Below are 13,751 nucleotides of genomic sequence, written 5' to 3'. Positions count from 1 at the left end.
TAACTGATTGCCTTTCTTCTTTTCTTCTACAGGTGTTTGATATGGAGATTTTAGCTCAGATAGGCTCTTTCTCTGACTAGACATGTGTATATGATCGCTACGCGACCGAAGACCCAGCCGTATATCGAACAGCCTAAACACACGTGCGGGAAATAGTGCTTTTGGGAAGGATGTTTTATGGGGAACTAGCATCCAACTGACTGCTTTTGGAAGTCGGCTTCTTACAGAAACACAGCTTCCCTTTCATCAAATGTCACGGCATGCCACTGCTAGACATTTTATATTATTTATATTTTACTGGATGAATAAAAAATTTATATAAAATTTTTAGTGTATTGCAGGAAAGTTTACATGCCGCGTGACGTTTACAGTCAACCCATGACGTTATGGTTGGCAGGAGATTTTGCACGGTGAACTTTTTCATATCTAATTTACATAATTGTAATAATAAATTACTAATCTTTATTAAATAGATTTTGTTATTCTGTATTAATTAAATTTATTGAGTTTAATGGAAGAATCTTTTGAAACTTAAATTTTTCCTGCATAAACACTGAAACTTTTGGTCACGTGACATTGAACAAGAGCATTCTCAGTCTGTTTCATAGGTATCACTTCGCGCCAGATTTCGTAGTGTGCGGTTTGGTGTTTCTCGTTGTTTTTCGAAGTTCACTGTGATAAAGTTTTATTACGTGTATCAAAACATTTTACATTGTTTTTAAGGGATGAAAGGTGGAAACTTGACTGTGAATTTCACTGTGAATTTAGAACTTGTTTCAGAATACAATTCTCCATAGAAAAAAAAGTTGTGAAATAATTTATTTTCGACAATTAGTGAGAACTGATCTTTGGATATAATACTTCGATATATGTGAAAGTATGTATTATACACCTACTAATTTATTTGTGCATATGATTATGTAGTCCTAATTTCGAAACATTTATGTTTTCTAGTGTTTATTAGCGCGTTATTTAGACATGTCTACCGAATTAGTGCTTTTACGTGGAGCTATGTCAAAGACCGATTGGAGGATTTTAGAAGAACAATTTGTTTTGATTATCATGGTTAGTGTTTGTGTATCGTTATACTGTAACTTTGTTTTACTATGTTGGAGAAAGTAGGTCATTCATTAGATTGCTGACGTAGACTGTCGGCTTTTTCAAAGTCCAGCTGACCCTCTCAGGGAAGTGTCTTTTAGGAAAGATATGGTTTTTTTCTGACGCATGCCAATGACGAATATCGTTTTAAAATTAATATCGGTTAATGAAGATAACACATGTAATAATTCGTAAAAATATTTTTGATATTCGTCTTCAATTTTTTTTATTGTTTTGTTGTTTCTTAAAATTTTATTTATTTAAATTTATTATATGTAAATTAAGTTTATTTACCAAATGGTAATATTTTAAACCGCTTTAATATTTGGGTGTAAATTCTGACAACGAATTTCAGTATTAATAATAAGAATAAATTTATTATTATTATTATGGGATTATCCTGTTACAAAGAGGGAACAATAGTTAGAACGTTACATAGAAAAATTTAAATGTAACAACATATATTTTAATTAAGTTACAATTTTTGTATCGTTATTATACAAAGTTATAACTTTAGCATTTAAATCTGAAATTCATTTTCTGTGGTACTCACTGTTATTCTCAGTCATTTTAATATATTTATTGAAAAAGTTATATAGCCTAATTATCATAGTTGGGCTTATTTGGAATAGCTTATTATAAAATTACTCTATAGATTTACTTTCGGTCTAGTTAGGAACACCGAATTGATCTCTCAATTCTGATTATCCTATACATAAGCAAATTAAATGATAGATTGAATATTGGTCTGGACAAATTTTGTATAAATTGTTTTTGATACTTAGAAAATTCTGGTCGACTAATACGTAAAAACTATTCAATCGAAGTTGCATATAAAATTTTTTCATCTCGAACGGGTTCTGAAAATTGATATAATCGTTCGATAGAGGAACGTTGAAATTGTTAATATACCAAGGATAAAATTTGGAGTTTTGTAGTTTAACCATTTCTTGATGAATTGAGTTATTAAACATGTTTTCTACTAAAATAGAATATCCAAAGTTCCAATCTGCTTTTTTATTATTAAATAATATGAGTGAAATTTCAAACCTGGCCAGCATTAGGCTAAATTTATTACACCAGTGGTTTAGGTAATTTTTCTTGGCCTCTGCCAGCCTTTTAAGTTCTCTAAAAGTGATGATAATCAAGATATTTTGACTATTTGTCAATCTTTAATAAAACTTCATAATTCTTAGCACCAAATAAGGCTCGAATTGTAGCCTATTTATGTCATGGAGGATTGCATATTCGGACTCAGCTTTGTCAAAACCATAAATTTTCCTTTACGTATAATAATTGAATTTTCTCAAAGTGAGATAACCAATCCATGCCACATACCGGGAGAGCATAACATATCGAATTTATAATTATTGCTGAAAAGAGCTGCATTTGATTCTGTAAAGAATTAATTTTTAGTTTAACTAGTAGATAGATTAAGTTGTTAATTAGTTCGTTTGCTTTATTTTGTACATGCTGGACATGAATTCCAAAAGATAATGTTGAAGTAAAGTGAATTCCCAAGTATAAGATTTCCTTCACTACTTTTAGTTTTTCATTTAAAATGTAAAAATTTTGACCCTGTTTAGCCAATCTTCCTCCTCTTCGAAATATAAGAATATGAGTTTTGTCTAGATTAATTTTTATTCACAATTGTGAAAAATACTTCTGCATCAAATTTATTTTTCTCCGGAGACCAATTTTAGTGTTCGAGATTAACACAATATCATTGCATATTGAATTGAGTGTACTATCTGATTCTCTATCAAAATTCCGCCTTTTTCTTTATTAAATTGATTATTAATATCGTAAATTATAATATTAAATAAATAAGGTGATAATGGGTCACCTCGCAGGAGGCCTTCACAAATGTCGAAAATTGGATAAACATTTTTACCACAATTAATAGTAATTAGATAATGACCGAATAAAAACTTTATAGCATTAATAAATGATCAATTGAAAATGCATGGTGCAGATTTATCATACAGTTTTTCTATTGGTATTGAATCAAAAGCCTATTTTAAATCTAGAAGAGCTGCATATACTTTGTCTCGTTTTGGAAAGATGGATTTGGAATAGTTGAAAGTAATACAAAAGTTGCTAACTCTGTTTTGCTCTTCTTAACAAAGGCAAATTGACTGTCTGAAATCGAGGCGTTTTATTCTGTTCATTGATTAAATCTTTTCGTAAGGATTGATGTGAAAATTTTTTTTAATGATGACAATATAACGATAGGTCTGTAATTGCTAGGATTTGACCCATCACCTCTTTTAAATATTCGAAAATATGATGAGCACTACAATTCAGGATAAGTACTGTTTTCATACATATACTTAAAACTGAGGCCAACATATCAGCCGTTTCAGTTGGTAATCGTTTTAGTAAACTAATTTGGATTGAGTCGAGGTCCTGTAGCAGTGGATTCTTTTAATTTATTAATGATATTCAGTATTTCTAAAGCTGTATTGGCAGATTCAATACCTTCTCTTCCCTATACGTTACATCCTGTTCCGTTTCTGGACAATTATTTATGATTGTCTTCCTTTCTTTGAAAAATCCGAACCATTTAACAAAATCAATAAGATCTTGGTTTTCCACTCCGGTCCAATGTCGATATTTTTCCACCGTCAAGCAGAAGAAAGTATTATTTTTTCTGTTAATAATTTTTTGTTTATCAAATTAAAGTATTTTCTTAGCCTTTATGAGATTGTTATATCCTTTTCTTGAACCGATGTATTCAGTTAGTCGTTCTCTTGGTCTATTTTTACAAAATGATGCTAATGCATGTTCTTTAATCTTTTAGCTCTATAGCAGTCCATATCAAACCATTCCTGTTTAAATTTACATTTCACGTTGTTTAAATATTTGGTTTTATAAATATTCAATTCTATAATATAATCCTTAAAAATTTTTGTTAATGTATTACAGATATGATTAGTATCTGCTCTTTGGATTAATTTAATTCTATCTCCTATTTTTGATTCGAATTTTTTAATGTTAAATTTGTAATTCTTCAATTGTAAAACCTCTTTTTACTTTCCTTTTCACTCAATATTGATATATTTGTATTTGCTGTTATAATCAATTATATACCCAATTTAAAAAAGAATGTTAATAATAATAATAATAAAGAATGTTTTTAGTAGAATAGTAAATTGAATACATTTTACGAGAACTGTCGAAAGATTTGAGTCCATAAATGACACGTCCATAGTGAAACGGAAGGAGGAGGTTATTACAATTGGAACGAAGCCTAACGGAGAGGAAAAGGGATTGAATTTTAATGGAGGTCCGTTTTATTTAACTACATTTTATACAATTTATACATATTATTATTCATATGTCGATAGAAGTTTGGTGGGGATTTGAGCTTTGTTAGACATCCAAAGAGGGGAACAGTTACGGAAACTTAGACGAACTGGGACGATGAAAAAAAAATAGTGAAAATTTGAAGAAAAATGCGGATTTAATTTATGGACAGCCCCTTTAATCAGGTCCGGCCGGCCGCATTTACCACGAAGCCTGACTTTAAAACTTCACTCTTCACAAACAACTATATAAAAACGGTCCGGTTACGATTGAAAATTAAAATACTTATTTTTAAATACCAAATTTATAATGTAACAATTAGAGGCCCTGAAAAATTTGAATTGTGTTTTGAAATTATTAGCGTTCAGAGAAAAATTGACATCGTGCCGTCAAAAATATTTTTGATGTATTGAAATACTAAGATTTGCTTTGCTGATTATGCCCTTCGGAATTAGCGCCTTTGGCACTTGTCTCTTTTGCCGGTTCCTAGATAAAAATCTTATTTCTTAACATGAAACCTAAATTAAAAATAAAATTGGGAAAATCTTTAAATAAGATATTAATAGTTTTAATATTTCTAAATTTAAAATTTAAATTACAAAGTGAATTCGTTGGAAATTTATACACACAATTTTTAAAATATCGAAATAATTTTTCCAAGTAACAACACAAGTTTAAAATAAAAACAACAATTTTAGGCAAACCTTTTAATTTTTAATGTGTAAGATTGTGATATTTAGTTTAAATCGTCATTTCAATTTTTTATTATCATTATCCATTTGGATAGATGCAGAGACTGAAATTTAGGTGAATAAAAAAAAATATTATTAGAACTTTCAATTTTTTGAATATATATAAATAAAAATCTGTTTTATTATTTAATTTTGAAGAACAAGAAATATTATAACATATTTATTTGACTTAAGGATGCCAATTTGAATAGAAAATTAGAGAAACAAAATTTACGTAACAATGGTCATGGAACAGATCACATTTACTTCAATTTAAAATTTAGTTATACCAAAGGATCGAATATTTCTTGTTGATCGAAACTTGTTGGTTTGCCTTTTATTTTCCAATGCAGCTTTTTATCAGTTTGGCAGTGATTTCTATTGATAGTTCATTAATTTTCCGATCGTTGTTGTTTTAATGTGCTTCTTACGTCGTTTTTGTTACTAATTTTCACTTTACGATTTTTAAATCTAATTTATTTTAGAAATAATCGATTACATTTAAATTAAAATCTGTCTGTGATTCAATCACTTTTGTCTTAGCAGAGTACTTTATAAGACATGTGTTTTGGATGAATATCATCACTAAGAGCCGCCGCAAACTAGCGCTTTACGAGAGCGAAATGCTAGCGAACGTGCCCTAGCACAACCGATGACGTCAAACACTCTGCCGCTCTCTTCTTGCTTACGTAGTTTCTCCTTTGCTAGAGCAGCGATACGAGAGTACTCTCGCTGTTCACAGAATTGAACAACGACAGCAGTTACGTTAGCAAAACAGAACCGAGGAAAATAGATGACTACAGAAACATGCCACATGTGGAAAAAGAAATAATACAATTTTATTGATGTACGTAAATTACACGATCAATACATGCAGTATTGAAAAGAAAATGGTATAACCGTATATTAAAATAGTAAATAGTTGTTTATAAATAGGCTTAACTAGTAGGCATATTTTTCCTGTGCTGTTTCAAAGTTCGGTACGAAAAGTGACTGCTTACGAGTATAAATTATAATAAAATCTTTATTCTATCGCCAATCCACATCTGTGAAATCAACGTCATGTGGACTACGTTACGCGAGCAAACGCTGTATAGAGTGCGGCTGCTTCCTGCCGACGTAGCTTACCTAGCAAAAATGGCTTACAGCATCATGGGAAAAAAGGTAGGGCTTGAGAGCGCGACCGAGCGTATGCTAGCTTTCGCTTTCTGTAGTTTGCGGCGGCTCTGAAATGGAGATATTCGAAATGCGTAGTTTTACAGCGGAAGTTTTTACATTTTCTTATGAAATATATCGACACTTTCCATACATATTTCTGTCATTAAACATAGCGATAGGCAATCTGCGGTCTGCGTCGCATCAAACAGTGTTACGCAACCGGTGTGCCATTACTAGGTAAAAGGTGTGACGTGATCTTTTACATATTCTATTAATTTCAAGTTTTGTTTATATATTTTTATCACAGTTGCTGTGTTTCTTGTGCTTGACAATAAATAATATATATACTAAAACAGTTTAAAAAACCTAGCATAGAGAATACAAATTTAAATCACTTTACAATGTATATTGAATATGAATTTGTCTGATATTTAATATAGTTTTATTTTTTCTATTTAGCTGATCTCCACCCTGAAAACACACAACACAAACGAAAAGGGGAAGGACGATACTCAATCTTTTAACAATGACATCCAAAATTCACTTTTAAGAATTTACACCTTTCTAACGTTGTGAGTTTTACTTATTGAGGAGTTATGAGGAAAGTATACTTAACATAAGTCGTTAAAATACAATGTTCTTATTATGTAAATATTACAAATCTTTACATCTAACAATACGAAAGAATAAGAATACGAATAATACATTCTAGTATTAAAAAGTCATATAAAATAAAATTTTATACAAGTTACCTCATGAATGTTGTTATTACTTTCAGTTATCCTATGAATGAAACACAGCTTTGAAGAAAATATTGTCCAAGATTACAGAGAAAACTGAATATGACAAACACTGCTTTATTCACACCAGTGCACCTTATTTAAAAATATAAAAGAAGCAAAAGGTCTACTGCAAGGATATAAACAGAAAATTCATAAAGATATAGATACACTTGAAGAATGTTTTACAGAAATTTTTTGCTTTAATATGTCGTTTCTGATTAGCTGTTTTTGAATATATTTATATACAAACATTATTATTTCTAAAATTACTTTATTGTGTTTTGATGCAGAAATTTGCCTTTAGATATGAAAATTATTATTTAATTAAATAATAATATTGATTTGATTATTGTTTTTATTTTTTAAAAGACCTATTATATATCGATGAAATATTATCTAAAACAATTTTTTTAATTGCAGAGAAAAGGAACCAAAAGCAATTTTCGTGTAACCACTGCAAGAAGAATTTTAAAACTAAACAATATTTGCAAAGGCATGAGAGAATCCATACAGGAGAAAAACCTTACAGTTGTGACGAGTGTAAAAAGAAGTTTACACAAAAGTCAGACTTAATTAAACACATTCGGATTCACACTGGAGAAAAGCCTTACAGTTGTGAGGAGTGTAAAAAGAAGTTTCACGAAAGTCAGACTTAATTAAACACATTCGGATTCACACTGGAGAAAAGCCTTACAGTTGTGAGGAGTGTAAAAAGAAGTTTACACAAAAGTCAGACTTAATTAAACACATTCGGATTCACACTGGAGAAAAGCCTTACAGTTGTGAGGAGTGTAAAAAGAAGTTTACACAAAAGTCAGACTTAATTAAACACATTCGGATTCACACTGGAGAAAAGCCTTACAGTTGTGAGGAGTGTAAAAAGAAGTTTTCACGAAAGTCAGACTTAATTAAACACATTCGGATTCACACTGGAGAAAAGCCTTACAGTTGTGAGGAGTGTAAAAAGAAGTTTTCACGAAAGTCAGACTTAATTAAACACATTCGGATTCACACTGGAGAAAAGCCTTACAGTTGTGAGGAGTGTAAAAAGAAGTTTACACAAAAGTCAGACTTAATTAAACACATTCGGATTCACACTGGAGAAAAGCCTTACAGTTGTGACGAGTGTAAAAAAAAGTTTACACAAAAGGGACACTTAATTAAACACCTTCGGACCCACAACAGACAAAAGCCATGTGAATCTTATTCATATGTACTGTACAATGATCGAAAGATGTAAGCAAATCTGGTTTTAAATTAAAATGATGTTTTACCAATTTCGAAAAAGTTTTACCTAAGAAACATTACAGTGTTCAATATATAATTAAAATGTTTAGTTCAATGTCACTAGTTGGTGTATTTATAGACACTTGGCAGTTTTTATCATCAACTTTTTATCCGGAACTTTATTTGTTGAGACGCATTTCAGGCCTTAGCCCCTCGTCGATTGGCTACACAATAAAACATATACATTTCTTGTATTACATAGTTTTTTATTATAATAACTACAAGCATACCATTACATCTCGGAGTAACATATGACAATCGAAAATACATCCATTTCACTGTTAAGATTGTATTCGATTTTTTTGGCCCGCAGTCCGGGAAATTTGTGAAAAAAATTTTTCGCAAGCCGGGGGATTTTTAGCAAGAACTTTTATTGGATGTTAAAGAATTACTACAGAAGTAAATTGTAAGATTATTATTATCGTTACTTACAATAATATTTAAATGTAAATACACGTATACCTCGTCTTACGTCCGTAATTGGTTCCAGGAGAGGCGACGTAAGTTAAATTTACTTGTGTAGTTACGACGTAAATCGTAGTTTCGTTTTACGTCATAACTAAACACCAATAACGAAGGAAACGCCAATAATGAGCAGTTAAAAACCGCTAAATAAGACGATAACACAGAAACACAGATGTTTTTATGTTTTGTTCTCTAGGATTTGTGATGATTATATTAACATTTACTGTAAATGTACATATTTTAATATGATTTTGTACTTTTAACGCTTTTCTAGTGATAGTACAACTTCAATATTTGTGTCGGACAGATGTATAATCAAATAAAATGACAAACTTGATTTTTATTTTTCCATATACTTTTCTGACAAACGACGTAACTCGAGGTATACCTGTAGGAAAAATTATTATAATAATTTTATATACATAAATCTTTCACAAATTTCACAGAAAACCACAATAAAATCACAAAAACATTGCATATAGCAGGGGTGGCCAACAAGTCGATCGCGATCGACCGGTCGATTACGATGCCAATTTTGGTCGATCGCTCGCGATGTCCTGACTTAATGTGTTACACATGTAACTGAACGCAACTTGTAACTGAACGTAACGCGCAAAAGCAACAATATGCATGCAGTTATCACTGGACTCGTAGAAAACACAGCTATTTAGCTTGAATATTTGATACTGTCATGCGGTAGCTTCTTTTCTTTAATATTAACAATATTATTATTATTAATCAATATTGTTTATCCACGGTGACAACGTTGAGTTTCAATTTTTCATTTGTTTAAAATGTAAGTACCTGTTCTTTATGTTTTAAATTAAATTATGGCTTTTCTTACCTATCTATTTACTTGATAAGTGAGCGTTTTCAGCAACAGACCTCTATATTTTTGGATTTTTGGAAATACGTCAATTGAGAAAAATATCCCAGTATCACCAAATGTAGCAAATATATTTATTTTTTTTTCGGAACTACATACTTGTGTGAATTTGCATTTTCATACTTAAAGTTAACGAAAACTAAACATTCTGTCCTAACTGATTCCCATACTGAAGAATCATTATTATTATTTTTGTCAGGATATACATCTAATTATGTTTCCTTGGTAAGAGACGTGAAAACTCAGTCCTCCCATTAATGTAACGTAATAAAATAAATTCTAAATCTGTCTTTATCAGTAGCTAATTTGAATTAATAAATATTGTTAATAATTACTCGTGTTGTTTTAATTCCCCCAGACGTGAGTTTTTTGGCCCGTTAAATAATTACGTTGTTTTTTACGTAGGTAGATACACAGGGTGTTTCAGTACAAAGAGCACTCCCGCGAGCTATTGATAGATTAGCAAAAAATAAGTCTAAAAATCTTATATCATTCTTCCATGATAAATTTTCCTCGCCCAAAAACAAATCGCGAAAGTAAAATCTTATAATCAAATTATCAGCCGTACTGTTCAGTTTTATAACAACTTTTTCAAGTTTACGAACAAATAGAACCACAATTTATACATTGTAATTGATAAAAAAAAATTAGATTTTTATTAACTTAAAATATAATTTATCTTAAAAGTGTGGAAAAATCGATTTTTTAGGTGCTGCCTGTACGGAATGAACTTGTAACTGCAAATATCAAAAGTGCGGTCTGGAAATTTATTTTCTTTATGAGCTTATATCTTGAAAACTTAATAAGTGATTTAAAAAATAAAGAATAGTTTTGAACATATATTTTGCTTATCTACCCATAGCTCGCGGGAGTGCACCTCGTACTGAAGCACAGTGTATAAACATAGTATGTATTTCACACCCCCCTCGCCACTTAGACTATGCCTACGACAACAAGTCGATCGCGACACATTTTTAAGATAAAAAGTAGATCTTATGTACACAAAAGTTGGCCACCCCTGGCATATAGGATACAATAAAAAATCAGTCTTATGATTCCTAAAAAATTAAATTAATTGTATTTACAAAAAATATAATTTTTATTGTTTATAATTATAATTATTAATAAATAACAAACCTTTGACAAAAATTACAACAAAAAATCGTAGAAAATTATTTTAAAAACTCACAAATTTCTCTCATATAGGTACACAACAAAACATCAATCCCATGAATACTAAAAATTATAAATTTAATATTTTTGCTTATTTGGTATACATTGCTGATGAGAAGGTTGCTGCTGCTCTTCAATTGACTTTTCAATTATGGGTTGTAAATTAGTCAAACCGAGTCAGAGCAGTGAAACAAATAAAAGTCGATTTATAAATTTTTTTTTTACTAGCTGGGCGTTGCTCGGCAAAAAGTAACGATAGTGAAGATTAAGATGATTACATAATATCCAATTTTATTCGTTTTTACAAAACGCAAGAATTAGGTTTCCCCCCGTTTCTAGACTAATCAGAGAAATTTTAGATGGGTGTAAAAATATGTTCGATTTTCTGCAAGAACGCAAAAAACTGATATCTACACCAGTAAATTTTGCACATCTCTCTCTCTTAACACTTCCGTTATTAAGGAATACACTTGTTTGATACCCACGTGGTACCCTACTACTAAATCTCAGTTAAGAATAAAAAATTGCAGTAAAAATAGTACAGTACAAACGGTGTTCTTTAGGGTAAGCCTTAATGCTTTCCTTCTCCCCCGCTGGGGAATTTCGAAAAATCCCTTCTTAGTGTATATTCTCGTGACTTACTTTATTAAAACGCAAAAGACTGTATATAAAATAATATAATAGAAGCCGAGTTATTTACAGTAAGCCTTAATTTTGTCCCTCTCTTTTGCGGGGGGAATTTCGTTTGACATCTATATAACAGTAAGTATATAAAACCACGCAGGTATTCGAGTGCAATGTTATAACAAAATTTTAAAGCAATCGGTGAAGAACTTTCGGAGATTTAAGATTTTGGACAAACGAACATTTACATTTTTATTTATATAGAAGATTACGTCAAAGTTGAAAATACCACTTGGCATAAATATGTTGTTACGAAGGAGACAAACATTTTCATCGCTTTCTCGTATAGGGATGGATAATGATTTTTCGCTTTGATCCAAAATTTATTTATAGACATTGTTGAAACTTACTTTTATATTTGCCAAATCCAGTTATACATATTGTAACGAACGTCTAGCAATAAATTGTGTTACACCTTTGCGAGATATAAACATGCGATTTACTTTCCCCAACACAAGAATTTGTCTTTAGTGCCGTGCTGAACATAAATTACGTAAATTTAAAACTCGTATAAAATTTTTTTCATAATTTAACGAACAAGAATTTTATCATCATCATTAGTTTTTTAATAAGAAATTTTTCACGCAGAGCGGTAAAAATTCTCCGCAAACCTGTCAAGAATTTTTCTGGACGGCGATTGAGAAACGCTGCAATAATGTAAACGTTAATGATTTAATAATTTGGACGCAGTACTATTTTTTTGCTACATATGTAGACAATAGAATTAAGACCAATAGTGCTGATAAAGTAAACAATTATATGAATTAAGCATTAATGTCAATAGTCGGCGTTATTTATGCAAACTGTAATTATCTTTTCAACACAAATGTAGTAAAATTACTGGTAAACAGATGCATTGTGCAACTACCTTGCAAGCAAACATGAAATAGGCTGTAGATTTTGCGGGGATTTGCTCCTGTTCAAGTACTACATATTATATCATTATATAATATAATATGTAGTAGTATTATATAATATTTAGATATTATATAATAAAATATTATTAAATTTATCATACGATAACATCGACTCTACAGGTTAAGTTCGATCTCGATGCCTTGTTATACGTCATCGTCCTGAAACGGAAAAACATTAACCTTCGGGGTGCCTGGTGGAGTCTGAGAGGCTCGACTTATTTTCAAAAGTTCATAACTATTTTAATATTTGCGTTAGCGACTTAAGGTTATTAGTAGCTTCAGTTTTCTTCATGCGCTTGCGATCCCCACAAAATTTTTTGTTCATCGCGCGATATTCTGCGAACAAGACGTAGTCGAATAAGTGCAGGCCTTACAGACCCCACCAGGCGCTCCGCGTTGCAAGAGTGTAAGTAATATTTTTTGTGTTTGCTTGATTTATAACACGTTCACGTTGTCAGTAGATACACGTTTAAGCAGCTATTGAGCGTCTGTAAAAAATGATCCAGATATATTTACGTGGGACATGCGAAATTCCTATGGGAAAAATGCTTGAATTTTCAATTTCACATTTTAAGTGAAAAAGCTTAATTTTTATGCTTTAAGAGATAATTATATTAAGTGCCTTTAAAACGAACCCAAAATAATTAAATTATAATGAGATTACATCATGATTTCTAGAGAAACAAAGTTAATATTTTTGTTACAACAAAAAAAGTTGATGTTTTTTATTATGTAGTCGTGTGAATAAATATTTCACGTAAATCAATGATTGTTTTATTCTAAATATGTCTTAATAAACTTATTGTATATATATATTAATATAACATTGAAATTATCTTTACAAGCCATATAATGTAGTGTTTTATTTCGGGGTCTGTGGGACCCCACCAGGCGCTCGGCAGAAATTTCTTCACCAGGCACCCCGAGGGTTAAAGTTTACATGGTTCTTGACTCATAGGGCATATTTCTCATCATAGCGAATTTTGAGTAGAAACATTTCAAACATTTCCAACAAACCAACACTTGAAATCGACGGCTCACATTATTTCCTATATTCATTATACTGAGGCCGATCTGAAAAACGGCGATTATTTTCATCTTTGTATAATTAGATAACTCACTGTTACAAGTTCTCTTTGCTTTTAATCTTTTTTGAAACCCGAGCTATGCGAATGTTTGTCTTCTCTTTTCCTCTTAACAAAGAAAAATAAACAATGCTTCGAATACTACGTATTGTCGAAAAATGAAATAATTGTTAATC

The 13,751-nt window shown here is 30.7% G+C and overlaps 1 protein-coding gene across 1 annotated transcript in view; it reads left to right on the top strand.

Moving 5' to 3' along the window:
- The window catches only part of LOC136970578 (zinc finger protein 850-like), a gene marked incomplete at its 5' end in the record, with an annotated part of 121,331 nt that overhangs the window by 44,903 nt on the left and 62,677 nt on the right, over nucleotides 1–13,751 (top strand). Inside the window, 2 exon segments of the mRNA XM_067265027.1 lie at nucleotides 7,448–7,717; nucleotides 7,720–8,314. Coding sequence (XP_067121128.1) covers nucleotides 7,448–7,717; nucleotides 7,720–8,314 — 865 coding nt within the window.

This window comes from Centruroides vittatus, unplaced genomic scaffold (assembly GCF_030686945.1).
Source record: "Centruroides vittatus isolate TY-2023 unplaced genomic scaffold, ASM3068694v2 contig_2033, whole genome shotgun sequence".
Lineage (NCBI taxonomy): Eukaryota > Metazoa > Arthropoda > Arachnida > Scorpiones > Buthidae > Centruroides > Centruroides vittatus.
Note: the sequence above shows the minus strand (reverse complement) of the source record. Positions and strands in the feature narration are given on the sequence as shown.